This window comes from Lepisosteus platostomus, chromosome 6, assembly GCF_059453375.1.
Source record: "Lepisosteus platostomus isolate fLepPlt1 chromosome 6, fLepPlt1.hap1, whole genome shotgun sequence".
Taxonomy (NCBI): Eukaryota; Metazoa; Chordata; class Actinopteri; order Semionotiformes; family Lepisosteidae; genus Lepisosteus; species Lepisosteus platostomus.
Window position 1 is genome coordinate 61,088,017 of NC_142616.1, and position 19,538 is coordinate 61,107,554.

A 19,538-nucleotide genomic window follows, 5' to 3' on the forward strand; every position below is an offset into this window, starting at 1 on the left:
GTCATGGCAATGGGGAAGAAGGTATATTTGTTGCATGATTTGGAAGATAAAGAGCATAGTCTGAGTGGCTGTGAGAGGGTGAGAGATCATTTAAGTGTTAGCATGTCCCTCAGGTATTCCACATTTCAATATGTCCATATGAATTATTTAAACTAGAATGATGGGGAGGGTAACCAGTCCCCAAGAACAGTTAGAATAGATGGTGGCCAGAGGCTGACATTACCTGGGAGTTTTGCTCGGGGCTCTGCGTTTATTTTTCGTCTGCCCGGATTCTTGAGGAACAAACTGTGCCAGACTACGCTCTCTGTGGCGAGCCAGCGAATGTCTGACTTCATCGGCGAGGGCCTGGGTGGGGCCCAGAATGTGTACGCGTCTGCTGTGGTGAAATGAAAACACACTGGTTTAAGGTGGGGTGAGGATGCCTAGAGATGAAATTGGACAAACCCTGCCTAGCCCGCACTGAAGTTTAAAGAAGCAGCTGCAGCACAGAGCTAATACAGTGCAAGCAAAAGACTGAGCACAACACGGAGCAATCACAAACACACAAACCTGCAAGTCTGGTGATAAACAGCCTGATACAGGCTGTTATTCCAAGGGATGATATGTATACTGTCAGCACATAAACGTTTGGATGGGCTCTCATCACTTTATCAGTATTAAACATAACATTTTCAGTAATACTAAAGCATGACTGAAAATTTTGAAAGGTGTGTTGTTCACTGCAGATTACTATTCCATTTGCAAAGAAAAAAAATCTTGTATAGGTCTTGCAGAATTCCCAGGGAAAAATAAGTTTTACAGGTTTTTCTGGTCACCCTCATGTTAAATCGAACATTTTCTTTTACGCTGTCCCTTTTCAGCTATTTTGTTGTGTATCACGGCTAACCAGAGATGACAGATGTAGCGAACACATTTAGAGTGACATTAAGAATAATATTCAGTTGTAATGTATTTTTTTTGTAAACACAGTGGTATCTCCACCCATAAACAAAAGTCATATTATAAAATTAAAGAATATTGATGTCATAGGACAACACCCATTGCTTTCACATAAAACCTTCAACTTCTTGAATCCGGATTCGAGCTGAACAACCCACAATTGGAAGTAACTTAAATTGCAACAACAATTTCAAACCAGGTGTTGAGCAAGAAATTCAGGTTGCAAATGAGGGAAGTTGTGGACTTCTGATCACAGACTGTCCCACTTTGCTGTGCATGGTCAGAAATTTTATAGAGGTAAGTTTGCCAACAAACGAATGAACGTACAGTTTTTCTCTCAAGATCTTGTTTCACTCCTCAGTCATCAAAGGAATTTCTCTCCTGAAAGAAAGGTTTGAATTGATATAATGATGTACTGGGTGGGTCACTGATGGTGTTGGAATAGTCTCTGTGGTGGTCAGTACGAGGAGCACCACTCCCAGTAATTTCCAGACATTAAAAGGAGATGTGAGGAACAAGGAAATGGCCAACATTCCAATTGACACTTCCCTACATGTTCCAAGGAAAACTGCACGAAACAAACCCAAATGTGAAATTATTGCTTTCCCATGAGAGGTGCTCAAAAACCTTGGAGAAGCAGAGGCAATGAAAGAGGAGGAGGAGTGTGTGGTTCAAGTTATAAACCCCTAGAAAAAAGTTAAAATAACAGGAACATCGTGTTCACTTTTTTTGTGCCAAACAACAGTTACCTTCCCATTCCAGGTGTTCAGGAGGGTATAAAGTCATGCACAGGCTCCCTGAAAAAGCATTTAAAAGACTGGAAAATGCTTCAGGACTGCTTTGGCTTTGTGATCCCATTTTGAACACAGTAGCATAAGAGACAGAGGCTCCTTAAGTTTTGTTAATTCTTTGGCACCTAATTTTTTCCTTATCCTTCAGATTTTTGGTTCTTTTGTTCTCCAGCACAAGAACTGCTATGAAGAGTCCACTGACATGGCTGTCTTTACTGTGGGCTACCGGCTTGTCACTGTGTCTCATCTGGGCTGTCAGTATGTCACAAGCTGCTCTTCACCATCATTCAGGTAGGAAGGAACTGCAGACCTGCAGTCTTCAAGCTGGCTCCATTTTACAGCTCAGTTGGTCTTAGACAGCTGACTTAGATATCACTAAACGTCTTAGATGTATTTCAGCAAAACGTTTCACATTCCTAGTTTCTTTAACGTTTGCATTTTCAGAGCTTGCTTTGTAATGACTATCCGTCTGTATTGCACTATAGCCAATGAAATGCCCTAATCCATGCAGGACGTTTGAAAACAATCAACTTCCTAGCCTATGGAAAAGGAGAGAGGTCAAGATGAATTCCCACAAAAGGAAACACGATGGTACTTCTTACTAATAAAACTTCATCAGGTTACATTTCAAGCTGGCATTTGAGAATCTGCGATACAAAAGTAAAACGATCATTACAGGTGTAATAGTTGTTAGTACATTATCCTTTTTTTGCTAGAAGTGTTTTCTAAGAAAAATATGGTCAATACTGTGCAACTACATTGTTTTCAGGTTGACCAGATTTTGAGGAAGTCATACACAAGACGTAGAAACATGTTTGGTAATGTAAGAATAGTTTTAGCACAGCTCCCGATTTGTTTTGCTATGACCTAGGAAATACTCCTAAAGCTGGGCTTTATATTTTTTTAAAACTGATTTCTTACAGTAGGTTAAATTGTCTTCCTTTCTCCCCACTCAATTCCATTACCCTCCATTTACATTCAAATGTGTCCCCTGCTTATTCAAAATTTTGAATTTATTTATAATAAACCACAGGAAAACCCACAAAATCCTCAGATGCAGGTTTTCTAGGCTTTCTGGTTTTCTGCTCAATGATGGGTGGCTGCCCTCTGGTGTCAAGGACAATGCATGACAATCACTGTGATTCTTGAAGCAGCCTGATAAGATTCTTGAGAGGAATAGAAAAGATCTGCAAAACCTGTATTAATCGATCAGGTATATTTAACAGTTTATGCCACACTAGTTGGCCAAAGAGAGCTCCTCAATAATGTTAAACTTCAATTACAGAACCTTGAATTGCATTAGGTTATAGCACAACAATACTGTAAGTAGGTAATTTCTTTGAGTTTACCATGGTAAATTCAGATGGTAATTGTGAGCTTCAATTACTGTAGTTCTCTCCATTTTTTATTAAACTTTCACACTTGACTTACAATACCATAGTTTGTACTGTAAAGAATTAAAGAATGTGTGCAATTGGTCTCTTAGGAACGTTCACTTTAACAAGCCATGGGATCATAGTGATTTTGTACTGTTTAAAAATAGTGCATTAATGTATGCTTTTTGGTTCACATTTTGAAGAGTGTAAGGACAAATTGTTTTCTTCTGCTTCTTTCACATTTCAGGCAAATGCAGGCACAAGGAAAAACTTTTCAAACCAGGACAGACATTCTCCAGGGGATGTGACAAGTGTTACTGTCATGAAAAGGGATTCACTTGCTTCCAGTAAGTCTGGTATTGAGCACCCAGTCAAACACAGTATATCCAGGCAACTGCTCCAGTTGTAAACTGAAATGCTTTAGAATACTGGCAATGCATTTGGCAGTCTTTGTTAAAAATGCCAGTACAAACCAATGGACCACCATATTACTACAATATATTGACAGAGCATGCAAAAAAAAAGTTAACAAGTTAGAAAGTGGGTTTTAAGAGACTTGTTCTGTAAGTGAAGGGTATGCAGCTTACCTATAACCTTACCCATACTTTGGCTTAATGGAGATCACTTAAAAAAAAAACCCTTATTTACAATGGTGTTTCTAAATGTTTCCACATTTGTGTGACATTAAATACCCAATTAAGTTTAGTCTCCCTAATTCATTTACATTGTTGTTTGCAGACCAATGATACCCACCTCCTGGCCAAACAAATGCCAGCGCATACGCGCAGAGTGTGGCTACCGGGTAGTCTACAGAAAAAACCCAGAGACCGAATGCAGACCTTACAGCTGGATTGGGTGAAGCTATGCTGTTCTCACCAGACTTACGAACAAACCTGTACGTCTTTGAAGCCCAGTTTCCAGTACTGATCTCACAGAAAACTGTGATTTTACTTTTGAAGTTAACCAAGCAAGTAGAATTGTAATTATCGTAGCTGTTAGGACTCTTGGCAAGCAGCTGTATATTCTATTAATAAAGCAATTGGGCTGTCCTTATTTACAAGTATGATGTGTTGTTTTAAAGTTCAGTTGAGACTGTCCTAAACTGAACCTGAGATAATAGTGGGACTGCTATCATTTCTGTATGCAAAATAAGGTTACTGCATGTTGACAGCATGATGAGCATCTAGCATGACTTTTATAAAAACAAACATCTGAATGTAACTGGCCTTATTTAATTATAAGCATTCAACATGGTATTAAAAATATTTCCATACCTCAGACTTGAAATGGTTTGGTGTTCCACCCGAAAGACAACCGCTCGATAAAGCGGTTTTCTCTCTACAGTACACACATTCCTGCTGGATTAGTAAAATGGTTTCATTGTGAGATGGGATCATAGCTAATTGCTAATTGATTTTACCACATTCTCAATGGAAGTGAAAATATGACAAAAATATACTTGAGTGCAATTTGTGCAGTTTCTATGCTGCAGCAGTATACCTTATAGGGGAGATAAAGCACTGGAATGGCCATATGAAACAATGTCCAAGTAAAATATAAAAGTTGCTGAACGGGAGATCAGTTAGACTGCAGAACTAATAATAAAAAGTATTGGTTTGCAGAGCTTAGTTGAATCAAGCAACATCAGGAAGAGAATTTGTGTCAATCTTCCTAACCTAAATATAAAGATTTTAATATCCAAACACCTAGAAGTAATGCACAGTAGCATGCAAATCTACAGAGGTAGTGTATGTTCCAGAGATTTGTGAAATCTGTAAGTGAAAATCCTGGAATACTGTCAAATAGATAAATTACTGGTAGTCTAATTTTATGGAGTACTTCCATATGCTGCACATGCAATCACTTGCAAATAGTATGAGAAAAAAAACAGGAGCACAGATGGTAATCCACAGGACTATTCAAAAACTGGTGCTGGTCATAAAATATTCATTTTTTCTCTTAATGAAATGGCTTATGTGCCAGAACATGTACTGCAGGATTTTGTCCATCACTGCCTCTTGGGAAAACAGTCAATTATCACATTTTCAAACTATAACAAGACAGCAAAACCATAAACACTCTTCAAAGAAAAACTCTGCATTAAATTCTGTTTGACAAAACCAATCTTGATGTGCTCTGATAAATAGACCAACTGCTGCAAAGGTACAAAACATTCCAGTTCAGCAGCTCATTACTGGAATAACTGAACAATTTTAACAACTTTTCCATTATATTCAGGTATATTGCAGACACATTGGCTCTCCAGGAAAGGGCTGGTTATGTTTGAAAGTTATGTCATTACATTACATTAATGACATTTCTTTTCTGGACAGTCCAAATGGACTGTGTAAAAACTTTAAAAAATCCAATTGAGCTCTTTATTTTGTTAACCGATCAACTGAACTAACAAGTCAATCTCGGGTTATTTATGCAATGCAATATTTAAAAGGCAAACTCCAAAATGATCAGAAACTGAAAAAGACTTATTAAAAGCCAGTTACATAACAGAGCTCATCTGGAAACAAAACCCATGTGTGTGGGTCAGGGATTAGGGTTGGGAACATCTCACATCAGCATATGTGTTGGTTAGGCCTTAGTGCTGGTAACCCAAAAACCTTCTGGATAGACAGTTTTAGAAAAAAAGCTTCCTGATGAGTACACTGAGAACTCTGAATTGCATCATGACACAACTGAGAAGAATAAAAATACAAAAACCCAGTAGAATTGTCAAGTAATATTGTGAAATAATGCATCTTACGGTTTCAGTATTTCTGCATTAAAAAGTTACTAGAAAAAAATACCAAAACTGTCATTTTCAAAATATGATTGATTATCACCATGAGTATTTTATTATCAAAAATTATTACATATCTTCTTTTCTGGAAAGTCCAAATGGTTATAGCTCTGTGTAAAAACATGTTTTGACTTAAAAATGCAGTATCCTCTTTTAAAGTACTGTCTGTCAAGTACTACAATTGGAAAAAAAAACAACAAAAAAAGTCTGTCGATTCAGCGCAGTTTCCATTTCCTTCAGTTTTTAACCCTCAGAACGAAACTGGAAAAGGTGCTGGAAATTTAGTGTACTATATTTCTACCTACAGTATATAACACATTGATACATGTACACAATCATACATAATGGATTTAATTAAGGTGCTGGTATTTGGGTCACGGAGGAGTCTCAAAGTTGCTGAAATATTCCACCATGAGAACATTCATGTAACCAATAAGTACCCTTTTTCTACATCCATAGGAGATAGATGACCACATAACAAAAAGCCGAGGTGCTTGACTATATATATATATCATTCAGGCTAAATACAATAATCAAATATTAGCACCCATATTCTCTTTACCAATTACCAATTTCTGTACTGGTCATTCCTTTGTCAAACAGGTAAAGAACAAACCCTCATTTGGATAAACCGTCATGATTCTGAGTCAAATGGATTTGTCTTGTTGATCATGGGTGACAATTTTAGCATTTTCAGTTGTCCCCAATACTCAGAGTACACCACTTTGGAATTTCCATGTACGCTGTTCAATCAAATGCCGAGGAATCTAATCTGTTCTGTTCGAAGCAGCACAAAAAAGAGGAGACAGCAGCTTTAATCCAAATAACCCTTTGCTTTTACATTGTACTGTGTAGGATGGCGTGGTTTGAGGTGGGGGGGGGTGAGACAAAAGTTATTAATCTGAATTGCCAAAAACCTCCACATGAGAGGTTTCAAAAGAAACCTGTTCCCCCTCTATCCACAATCATTTAAACATCTGGAGAGTTTGTAACAGTCACTATAAATTAAAAAAAAAAATCTATTTCCAATTAAAAAGATATTGAGGGACTCACAGCATGAATGTGTGGAAAAGATAAAAGTTTCACTGCAGCACCGTGGATTATAATGTTTGAACGAGTCATGTACTTTATAGCTAGCCTAGAATGGTTATAACTGAAATTAAAATTAGATAAATAAAAAAAATTCTAACTCCAGAATATTACAGTATAATTGTGTGAGAAAAAGCTGGCAATCATATGGAATGATCGTCTATAGGAGCTAATCTTCTCGTGCCGTCAAATTCCCCTGCATCTTTATAACCGATGATACAAATATATTTTTCTTTCAACTTTACATATAAAAACATTGTCTTTACTGCACGACTTGACTAATATTTTGGTTATAAACCAAATCATAGATACCTAACTGAAACTCCTTTGAGTTATTTCTGCTTTTTAAAGTACCTAAACAACAGGTACTTGCAATAACTTTGCATTATTTTTCTCTTTGTGCACTGTACATTTGTGGGAACAGAAGGATTTTATTACAATTTATATATGATCGTTTTCTTAATCCTTTGACATCATCAAGGCCCATGTGTACTAATGCCAAAAGGCTAAGTCTATGGGTCCTGGTTGCAATCCAGTCCTTGATCCTTGTTTATATTTCCCCAAAGACTCCACAGGTTAATTACATAATGTCTAATAGCTTCCCGACTGAGTCCTTACTCCGGATCCCTGGATTTGTTGGTGCTGGAATTGGTTGATGGTAGTCGTGCGTTGTTGGTAGTGCTGTGTTGGTAACACAGTCTGCCCGGAACTGCTAGGGCTTAAGGTTCGTAACCCAGACTGAGACAGTCTGGAGCTATGAGAAACTGAGGTTGGGTTAACTGAAGCAGCATTGGTGACTGTCAAAGCCACACCGGAATCTGTAGTAACAGTTTTAGAGTTGCCTTGGGATAACGGGGAGGCAGGAACTGCCATGGTCAGGCTATTATACAGGCCTGCCTTTAAAGGGCTCCCACTGAACGAATGCATGGTAATCCCAGAAAGATGTTGGCTGCTACTTGTATGCCGAGAATTTCCACTCAGGCTAGCCACAGACGAGTCCAAAGAGGAAGAGGAGGAGCTGACAGGGCTGGTGTAGGACGCAGACTGCTGGGGCACATCCTGGATTGTGGTCACTTGGGTCAGAGTGTGTGAAGACCTGTAGCCATGTCCAGGCGAAGGCAAGGAATGGCTGTAGGAGCTGCCGTGACCTCGGAATGGTGACATGTTCTGCTGGAGAAAAGCTGGCGTTTCAGCCTGGTGCCCGTCAGAAGAAAGTGGCTGCAACTGCAGGACGCAAAGAACAAAAATAAGAATATTCAATGGTGGGCCAATAAATGGCAAAAAGGAAATTAAAGTATGTTGCAATCCTTCAATCAGTATTTCTCTAACTAGACGCAAATGCCTCCATTAAAGAACAGCCTGCTCACGGTTGTTAAACGGACACGTTACCTGGTGGCTGTATAGCGAGGGACTGTGGCTGTATCTCTGAGGGCTGTGGATGGGGGATCCTTGAGAGTGGGAAACCGTCTGCATCTCAAAGCACTCGCCTTCATTAGGATCTACAAGAAAAACCCCAAATAAACCAGCGAAGTGAACCGACAGAACTCCTGCTCATGTTGACCACGATAATTAAAAACAGTGCCGCAGCTCCTACTCAGGGAAGATTCTCGCCGCAAATAAACCCACTTTAAAATTAAGTCATGTATTGCAAAACACCGGGATTTAGATGAACCGACACTTGCAATGTGTTAGATTTAACACTTGAAAAGTGCGTGACAGCTAAATGGGTCTGCTTTATGATAATGGCTCTATCTAGAATATTTTATGACCTCTGAATAACCAGTGGTCTAACCTGAAGGCGCAAATGATATGAAATGTGAAACAGACAGTAGTAAAACTTGGAGAGTCAACAAAATATATATATATATGAACTGTCATATATATATATAAGGGAAAAAGCTGTATGTGGCCTTTCTGGACTTGGAGAAGGCATATGACCGTGTGCCCAGAGAGGTGGTGTATTGGTGCTTGAGGAAGAAAGGAGTACCAGAAAGCATGGTGAAGTTAGTTCAAGCAACCTATAGAGATACAACTACAAAGATGATAACACAACAGGGAGAGACAAAAGAGTTTGAAATCACAGTTGGAGTACACCAAGGATCAGCACTAAGTCCTTTCCTTTTCATAAACATTATTGACACACTGACAGAGGAGGTAAGAACAGAAGTGCCTTGGGAACTCATCTTTGCTGATGATGTGGCACTGATGGCAGACTCAGAAGTAGAACTACAGGAGAAAGTGTTCAAATGGCAGAGGAGTCTGGAAAAGGGTGGACTGAAAATGAATGCAGAAAAATCTGAAATAATGGTAATGGAGAGAAGAGGAGATACTATGACCAATGTTGAGGAGACAAATGGAGGAAAACTGAAACAAGTTGATGACTTTAAATACCTTGGATCAAAACTGGTAAAGGGAGGAGAAACACTGGAGGCAGTAAAACAAAGAGTGAAAGCTGGATGAACAAGTGGAGAGAAATAACTGGAATAATCTGTGACAGGAAAATTCCCAGAAAGTTAAAGTGCAAAATGTACAAGACTGTGATTAGACCTGTATTACTATATGGAGCTGAATGCTTGGCAGTTGGAAAGAGGGAAGAGAACTTGATGAGAAGAACTGAAATGAGGATGTTGAGATGGATTCTGCAGATTTCAATGAAGGACAAGATCAGAAATGAAGAAATCCGTAGACGATGTAGGGTGGTGGATGTGGTTGAGAAGATGCGAGAAGCGAGGTTACGGTGGTATGGACATATCATGAGGAGGGACGTTGAGGAAGTAACAAAGAGGGTAATGGAATTTGAGGTGGAAGGTAACAGAGGAAGAGGCAGGCCTAGAAAGAGATGGATAGATTGTGTGAGAAAAGATATGGAGGTATGTAAAGTGAGTGAGGAAGATGTGCTCGACAGAGACAAATGGAGAAGAGCAACCAAAGCAGCTGACCCCAGGACAGTCTGGGACTAAGGCTGTGAAAAAGAAGAAGAAGAAGAAGATATGAACTGTCACAAGTTAAAGGTAAAAACCATGTAATGAATATAAATTACACTACAGCAATATTTTAAGAACGAAGAAATAAATTATCCAATTTCAACTGAATCATGATTATATATTAAACATATTTTAAATAGAAGAGTATTCATAAGTTCACCTAGAAGCTAGAATTTTGAAATACCTACATGAACATAAAACTAGGATTCAAATTTCAAAATAAATATTAATTCTGTTTTCTCGCACTAAAACATTTACATTTCTACACCATAGTAATATCTTTGTGATAGCCTCTTAGGGTAAAAAGAGGAAGAACTCAATTGTCTCAAGAGAGGTTCTCCTAACTTGATAAATGTGTTCTAACACTAAGTTGAAACAATGATTTCAATTACCACAGCGAGATGGATGAGATCATACCATAATGTACCTCCAAGCAAGATATGGTCAGGGTGGTATGCCACACTAACCCGAAAAGATGCATACAAGTGCAGATAAAGAACACAACAAAGATTTGAAATGTGTGTCAGCTGGCTGCAAGATTATAAGCAAAGTGTGAGAGAGGGCGACCGAGCGTTCGGCGTCAGCTTCGTCGCGAGCTCTTGCACACACCCGAGTCTTTGTCTCCCGAGCTGTACTCCGCTCGCTTCGGCGCCCGCTCCATCTTCATGCCTCGGAGGACCCTCTCCAGCACTCCGTGGCCCTCTCGCAGTCTCTCCACTAACGTGGGAACCATCCTGGCACAGGAGGCATCAGTGAGAGCAGTGCCACAAACCCCCCCACACTTTGCTTCAAACCTCACAGGAGTTGGGCTGCCCACCAGTTATTTTATCTGGCTGCCTGATTCGCCCAAAAATTAAAATGTGAGCTTTTGAAATAGTTATGCAATACCAATACATCACAATTGTAGGCTACATAGAACAAGGCATGCCTTTTTAGTTAATAACAAGCAAACGGTCAAAAGGGGAAGCTCAGTCCTATATGGGTCCCTTGGTTATTGAACCAAGAATCTCATCAATAAATTGACAGCTCATTAACTGTTCCAATAAATTGGCTTCCACAATTCGACTTGAAAATGTAATTAAAAACAGACAACATTTTCACTAAGCATCAGTGAAATACTTTTACATAATTTCCAATCATGGGAACACATTTAGCCTCCTGAAAGAACCGTTCAATAGCAAGGAAGTAAAAGCTTTAAAAAGAAAAAACTGGACCATAGATTTAGTCTTGGGTATGCAAAGAAAACTCAGATTTGTCTTAGATGAAGTGAAGCCTAGTCTCAGCCTGCTCTTATTGACACCATTTCACCATTTTCTGGCTCTTACCAGTGGCTACCGATTGTGTCCTGGGTTTTGGCTTGCGAGTTGATGGGCTGGCCAGAGTTGGGATCAGGGGGGCTGATCTCCTCAATTTGGGGGATGGATGGGTGAACAGGGGAGGAAAAACTACTCTGAGGGGATACAGGAGTCCGCAAAACTGTCCTCTGGAGGCTGGGAGAGTCTGCATTGCTGCTACAAAGAGTGTTTGGTCTGGTCGGTGTGCCCACTGAATTTACGACCTCACTTGGGAAGCAATCCTTCACGCCTTGTTTCCGCTTTCTATATTCCAAGAGAGAGACCTTAAAAAAATAGAGGAAATGCACCATTTAGTACTGAAGCCCAAGGACTTGAATCTAAACAGTACAGTCCTATTATGCACTAGTAATGCTGAAAATATTGACAATGCACTGGTGGTATTTAACTTTCAAACAGAAATGCAGCCTTAAATATACTTCAGGCTAAGAATTCAACCTGAGGTGCATGTCAAGCAATAAGTACACTTCATAATGGACTTGCCTTCTTTTTCTGTGGTGGGTTATGAGGATGAGGGGGTGTCCCACTGTCAGGGTAACCATACTGTCTGTCTCCATAAGGTGACATCGAATCTTGACCTGGTTCAGACAGGAGGCACTGGCTTGTCCGACCAAAAAATGATTCTCCAGGCGAGAAACTCCCTTCTGATAGTGACTGTCTCCTGTCGCCAGCACAGCCCCTGCCTATTCCCTCTGTGAGGTTTCCTGATCCCAGATTAGCATTCAATGGTGAACAGGCATATATGAGATTAAACTCCGTTCTCAGGGCTTGCTCTCTTGTCTGTGCCTGGCTATCCAGACTCCTGCCACCAAACACTGCATCAGACACCCCACTCAGAGGGCCAGGAGCACCCAGGGGATCCTGCACAGGAGCAAACTCCTCAGATCCTCCTGTGGCTGGGAGCACAGGGCTCTCCAGACTGGTAGAAAGGGAAAGCTCAGGATAAACAACCCGGGATGGATCAAAATCTGCTCGTAGGCAAGGCTGAAAAACAAAACAGATATTGTCAAACCTCCTGACACCTCATGGGTTTCCATTACTTAATGTTGAACTGTGTTATGCAAGACAACTACCTGGTCCTGGATTTATATGTAGAAAAAATGTTGTCTCCAGGAATTCAGTGAAAATAAACTAAACTGCAAAGTTCAGTGTTTCTTTTATGCTAATTTCTTTAAACCGTTATTTTTGAGGAACATTTGCCATATGTAGAGGGGAAAAAAACAAGCTGTGCACAGCAAATATATTAGTGGCATCAACATTTCTATGCTTTCTATTAGCAATTAAATGTACTGTATTTGTATATAAAAATAATGTATAAAATCAGCAAAATTGAAAACAAATACTCCAATAAATTTTATATTAAACATAGATACCACAGAAAATAGCATCTAGTACACCTTATTCCAGTAGTAAACAGAATAAGCATCTTTTGAATTGCCAGAAAACAGCAATGACCTTAAGGAAACATGTGTACAACTCAATGTTGGAAATTGAGTATGAGAAGCAAAAACTGTTTGAATTTTGTATGACTATTTCTATGTTACATGTATTCAGTATGTCCACAAAGCCTCTTCAAGTGCTTCATATTGAAAGATATGAAATGTGTAAAAAAAGATGATGTAACTGTACCGAAAGAGAAATAACTGTAAAACACTAGCACTGACCAAGCTAAACAGATAAACCGATCTTAAAGTATTCCTTTTTTAAACAATCCTTATTTTCACAACCAAATTTTCAGCATACAAATTAGTACATTTGAATCAGAATGGCACATGCAGATTAATTTTCTGCAGACACTGAAAACCCAGTAGCTTGAAAAGAAGGATGTTAAATAAATATACAGGACCTTTGACGTTTGCAGCAAAAATACATTCCCCTTTTCTCAACTAAAAATGAATAATCTATTAATTCAGTTTAAATCCATCACAAAATAATTCCAATTATCGTTAATCTGCCCAAATCTGTAAGAATTTGATTTTTTTAACACCTATAATATTTATTTAACATGCTCTGAAACAAAATATACAGCAGCAGAACTATAAACACCCTAAAAGTCAATAAGAGCTGTTACCAGTTCTACTGAATTGCTTATAATGCTGAAATTGCAGAACTTGCACATGTATTGCAATCTGTGAGCAAGTGACGCAAATGCTTGCATGAATGCTAAATAATTAAGGCTCCACTACAAATGTAATCACACAAAATCTAAGATGCAAGGTTTCGGGGGAATTCAGAATTTGTGCTCTGCCTTCTCAAAACCAGGTTCCCTAATGTTACTTTTTAGAGTCTCACAAACATACCCTTGCATGGGGTAAAACCAGAGTATCCTACCGGCATTGTTTTTCAGAATGCCTGTACTGGATTAAAACACAATACAGATTTAACAGGTAGACCCAATAGAAAAAACAATGGACTAAGGGACTAAGGGAGCCTGGTTTTAGAACAGTAGGTAGCACTTTATTGATAAAACGTTCAAGTCTGCTGTTCTTGATGCTCATGGACACTCCCCCCCGCAACACACGGTGTTGTATATTAGCTCAGCAATGAAATGTGAATTTATCCATGCATAGATGTGTAACAGAAGTAAAGAAAACCATGCACTATGAAAAGACAAATAACAAGCCCCCAAAATTATCTGCTTGCTTGATTACCCCCTCCCAACTGCCTTGCTACATTTCTTTTCCTGTGGTTCTAAGCAAGATGCTGCGATAACTACCTCTGGTGACAGGGACTCGGGCCTATGCGCAGGGGAACTCTCAGGGGAGGATATGTTCTAGAGAAGGGAAAAGCAACTTGTTATTTTTTTTAAATAAAAAGTCAAGGCAGCAAATAAAAGCAAAAAAAAAGGAAGATAATGCCACAGCTTTCGAAAGCAAAACGAAAATTATTTGGTTAGAAATCACTTATTGAACATGGAAATAAAGCAAAGCTTAATACCTATTTAGTGATTCAAAGGCACAGAGAAAAGCCAGTGGAAATACCACAGACTTAAAATTCAGAAAATATAGCACATAAATTGTTTTTGCATCGGTTCTGAATTTTCACAATCAGTTTTAATAAACCTGAGACTTTTATGGCTTGGAATGTAAAAAGTAGTTCAATATTTTAATTGGCAAATTAAAATTGGATACAAACTACATGTTTGTATTGCTTACTAACCAAATTCTCCAAAGCCGTGGCATAATGTTAAGCAAATATTTAAAAAGTAGATAAAAAAAGAAAATTTAAAGTTGTTTAAAGTAATTGCATTTTTAAAGGCGTAAAACAATGATAATGCATATAATGAAAATAAACATGATAATCTCATCTGATATGAAATTAAACAATGGGCATTCTCCCCCAGTATGTATTTCAGAGTATTAATATAAAGCTATCCCCCCTCTAAACTAACAAAATATTACAAACAACAGCCTTTTCGATCTTGTTTTTGTTTTAACATCTCATATCAATCCAATCTTAAGAAAAATAACTGCAATTAGATTAAAGGGCCCATAAAATTGACTTCAGCTGAAAAGCAAGTTTTCAATGATTCAGCATGAAAATTAAACTGAAACTAGCAAACAAAAAAGTCATAAGCAGTATAAATCATAATATAATTACAAATTAAAATGTAATAAAGCAGGATGTGCTGGTAAGTGTCAGTCTCGTAATTAAAAAAACATCAATTTAAGATTTGCATCTTTAATATACTGCATAAATTGTAATACAGAGCTACCCAGATAAGAATCTTCTGTTTAGATCTGTCTTGGCATTTCTGTCCAGAAAATGGTCAAGTTTTAGAATTCTTTTCCCACCTTTTGCACATCAAAATGAGAAGGATAATTGCATTTATTGGAAGTATATTTTTTAAATCCCAGAGCAAAATTACTTCTGAAGCTTATTAAAAAGATATGGCAGAAGTGTGGTGTACACTGTAGGATTCATCACCTGAATAAACGTTTAAATCCAGTCTCTTTGTACATGAAGCTTAATAACGATTAATATGCTAGGGAAGAATAAAAAAATAAAACTAAAAGAACTGCATTTCCCTACTACAGATCCTTATTTGTGGTCATGAAGGTACATCTTTTTGCATGTGTAACTGAACTCCATTATTCCTACAACTAATACATCTAGTGCACCATTACATCTAATACAAAATAAACTCTGCCACCCCTTCTGACAAATATTCCCCAGATACATATCAAGTTAAACATTAATCCCACCTCCCCCTGAACACCGGTGTTAGTAATTGCCTGAAAACACCTGGCTGCTTTAATTACCTCAAACTGTAATGGGGTATTACAGCGACTAGCAGAAAGGGAGTGAAGGGGAGAGTATGGGAGACTGTATCCATTGCGCCTCTCTTCTTCATCCAACATGAGAGCGCAGGATGCAGCCAGCAGGGGGCTCATGGTGTCCGAGGAGGGCGGGGGTGGGGTGATTGGCGACAGCGGCTGGAGCAGGTCTGCGGCGTTCACCTCTGGGGTGAACTTGGACTTCCGTTTCTTAAAGGGGGCTGTCAGTTCTTAAGAAGGTAAAAAAAAAAGAATGTTTTACACTCCTCGGGGAAATAAAAACAAGGAACATGCATGAGAGAAAAGATTCAAATAGTTTACTATTGTATTAACACTAAAACAATGATGCAGAGCCAAGAAGTATTCCCTGCCATGACGCACAGTATCCAACTAGGCTTTCCTCTGACCAAAAAGGCTTTCACAATGGGCAAGTTTACAGAGCATGATACAAAAACTGAAACTAAAACCAGATGGTAGAACGCTATGAGAATCCCTTGAGCAGAGTAGGCCACTAATACGTTTGCTAGTGCTTCCAAAAAGGAAAAAAAATAGTAATCCTGTTGCCTATTATTCTACAAACAAAAGAACAAGATGTAATTGCAGAAGGTTAAAACACTATTAAGCCTCACATACCTGTGTCACCCGAGTTGGAACTGTTACTGCTGATGCTACTACTTTGGTGTGAGGAGTTTGATTCTGTCCCATTCTCTGCATTCTTTGAAGACATGCCTTCATCCAAAGCTTGCTTGATCCAACGCTATAAAGTTTTAATTTGTAATCATAACATACATTTTAATCATTTAAGCAAACATTGTGGCACAGTTTATGCTCAAAATATCTTAAATCATTGTTCCATTTTCACACACTTCTATGACATTTAAAAATAAATGAAGATGGACATGCAAATGCACAGCAAGGTGATGCAGTGGTTAGTACTGATGCCTCACAGCACTGGGGCCCTGGGTTCAATTGCAGACTGGTAGGTTAATTGGTTTCTGGGAAAACCAGCCCCAGTGTAAGCATGTGCATGCTTGCAAAGTAAATCTTAATAGATGAATGGAAAATCAGATCTCTGTTGAACATTTCAAGTTCCACAGATCAAATCAATATTCTACCATAGGTATTACACAAGTGCAAAACCAAATAAATAAAATAAAAACATATCAGAGGCCACACTGATACCATTATATATTAATATAATAACATATTATAACTGTGTATTACAGAATGTTCCTAACTCACATTTTTTCCCACATTTCCTTCCAAACATTTAAGACTGGGGGAAAGTTTCGTAGATAACAGTTGCAAAACAAGAAACTCAAGTTCTTAATGGGAGGGTTCTATTTACTATTTTCTAAATAGGGTGCTCCAGATTAAGATGCAGTTAACACAAGGATAACACTGCACACAGAAATAGGAGTTCCTAACTAAATCTTACACCCCTCAAGTTTTGTTCACTCTGTTCACCCCACTTTTAAGCATCCTGCCACTGGAGACAGAATACAGTCTATATTTGCCACCAAGATGCACCAGCATGAGATCTCACCCCATGCAGCTGAATTAGGCCTGTCCAAACCTTTTTCCTCCTGTGTGAAGCCTCTATTCACCTGATTCATCATCATAAGCAGGATGCACTGCTCATCATCACAGAGCAGTAGTGTGTAATGGTAATCGTTTGCTGCACAAAAACTGTTTTTAATAGGTTTAGACACTCCGCTCAAGGGACTCACCTTTTTAAAGGAGCCGTAAGTGCCATCCACGATAACAGGACGCCTGCGTCTCTCGGGAGTGAATGGTGAGCCGAAACGAATGTAGTGTTTGGGGGTAGTGCAGATGAGAGGTGAGTGGGTGAGACCAGGAAGCATGTTCAAAGTAGTGGCCAGCACTGTCGGGTCTGTGGTTATCCGCAGAGGTCGGTCAATTGGACATTCAGGCTTCTCCATTACCTTATCATTTAGCCATTCAGTAACCAGGTACTGCAGAAAAGGAGGACATCAAATATAATTTTTATTTCTGTGAACTTAGGAAAAAAGGCAGCAGTCTTCACGGTCATCCTGCATTCAAAAAATAATTCTGTGAGTCAGAAGCAGGAAACGCAGGAAAAGCTAAATTATGAGATGCTGATATTGGAATATTCATGCTAGAAAGTATTATGTGTAAGACCAAGAAAGGATTGTTTTCTCAATTTGATTTCAAAATGGTTAAAAAAAAACCTAAATTATAGTGACTACATGCCGAAAAAAAGGGCAAATTAAGTGCAAAGGAAAAAAATATCAAGCCCAAATCAGAAAGAGACATGCAAACACATTTTACCTTTTTAGTCTTAGGATAGCGCAGGTTTCCTTTGTTTCCCAGCGCTCCAGAAGCTGCACCCCCTGTTCCGTCTGAATCTGGGGGCTGACCACTTGTCAAAACCCCCTCGGCAGCCCCAGGTTCAGCCCCAGGACCCCCAGGAATGCCCTCCTCTGACACCCCCTGGCTGTGCTCCGCTGCCTGCTGCGCCAGGGCCTGGCGCTGGCGCCGGGCACGCTGGGAAGAACTGGAGCGGTATCGGGACATGCGGCTCTTGGGCCTTGGCTTCGAGGTTTTGGCTGGAGCTGGCTTGGCAGGAGCCTTTTCCACTACGGGAGCTGTTTCCTGGGGGGAGAGAAAAGAAACACAAGGAGTAAAAGCAGGTGTTCCCTCAACTTATCCATCCATTCGTTTTCCAATCGCTTCTTCCAATTCAGGGTCACAGGGAAGCCGGAACCTAAGCCAGCAAGGTACACCCAGCACGGGACACCAGTCCATCACAGGGCAGACACACACTCAAACCAGGGCCAATTGTCTCAGAAGCAAAACTGGGGGAAAAACCGGAGCATCCAGAGGAACCCCATATGAACTTTGGGTGAGCATACAAATCACAAGCAGATAGCACCCCAGGTCTGGAATTGAATCCAGAGCTAAAAACGCTAACCACTGCCTCACCGTGCCACCTCCCTAAACGTCAACTCCCTTAACGTTTCTGCATTTGGTCATTTGTTATGCATCTACGCTTTGTTGTGATTAACACTGACTACAATGTAACACAAATAATGAATGTAATTTGTAGCATAGCCGATGTTCGTGAAATCTTTAAAGAGATGTACTATGTCCAAAATGTAGTTGCGATGACAGACACTAAATTTAGAATCACTGTGGAGAGGTACATTTTTTTCCTTAAATTACTTGTTTGAAAAATAAGCTGCGTCCCCTTTTGAGAATACCTACCAGAAAGTGACAGTCAATGCGAAAAATCGAGAATCACTAGTTGTGCTTATTGTATCTTGGGTCACAGGAGTCAACCCAGTTGGCACACCTTTGGAGAAAGAGGAAGTGTAGGCAGCCTCTTTCGACCTGTCCATCTTAGAGCTTTTAACACATCATAGGCTATGCATCCCAGTGCAAAGGTGTGATCCTCAGTAACTGCACAACAGGCACCAGGAATTCTCTAGGTTTGCCGAGCTGAGAGAACCCTTTCCAGCTAATCCCACCCCTAAACCTGGTGGCACTCAGCCAATTATGATCAAATACTTAAAAATCAGATATTTTGCGGGACGTGCAGAAGCATTAATTAATGTTCAGAAGCAAAACAGTAACAGAAGAGAGCAGGCACTCACCATGTTGTAGGAGGAACGTCGTGTGCTGACTCCAACCCCACTGTTCTGGGGGGGCTGTGTCCCACCTGAAGGGATGCTGGTATCCTCGGACTCAAGGGTTTCCAGTTTAGGCTCCTCAGCCACTGGTATTACTGGACTGGAAGTTGCACCAGAAGCAGTGAGGCACCTGTCCTGACTCTGAATATTCCTTCTTCTCCTTTTCTCTAAACTCTCAAAAACATGCATGATTGCCTCTGCCTTCCGGTCTTCACGCGACTGAAATCACAAAGAAAATGCAAAACAGGGCTTTTGAAACAGC

The 19,538-nt window shown here is 39.6% G+C and overlaps 1 protein-coding gene across 3 annotated transcripts in view; it reads right to left on the bottom strand.

Annotated features, from left to right (window-relative positions):
* Positions 1-5,918: 5,918 nt before the first annotated feature.
* Positions 5,919-19,538, bottom strand: part of setd5 (SET domain containing 5) — a 41,969-nt gene continuing 28,349 nt past the window's right edge. For 2 of the 3 annotated variants that reach the window (XM_088636724.1, XM_088636725.1), the window contains 11 exons: positions 19,241-19,495; positions 17,916-18,239; positions 17,333-17,578; positions 16,236-16,359; positions 15,588-15,832; positions 14,042-14,098; positions 11,809-12,309; positions 11,299-11,591; positions 10,583-10,707; positions 8,379-8,488; positions 5,919-8,213 (listed from right to left, as the gene is read on the bottom strand). In XM_088636724.1, coding sequence (XP_088492850.1) covers positions 7,581-8,213; positions 8,379-8,488; positions 10,583-10,707; positions 11,299-11,591; positions 11,809-12,309; positions 14,042-14,098; positions 15,588-15,832; positions 16,236-16,359; positions 17,333-17,578; positions 17,916-18,239; positions 19,241-19,495 — 2,913 coding nt within the window. In that variant the 3' untranslated portion in view covers positions 5,919-7,580. The remainder of the gene's footprint in view (positions 8,214-8,378; positions 8,489-10,582; positions 10,708-11,298; positions 11,592-11,808; positions 12,310-14,041; positions 14,099-15,587; positions 15,833-16,235; positions 16,360-17,332; positions 17,579-17,915; positions 18,240-19,240; positions 19,496-19,538) is intronic. The other variant, XM_088636726.1, reaches the window with a different exon arrangement.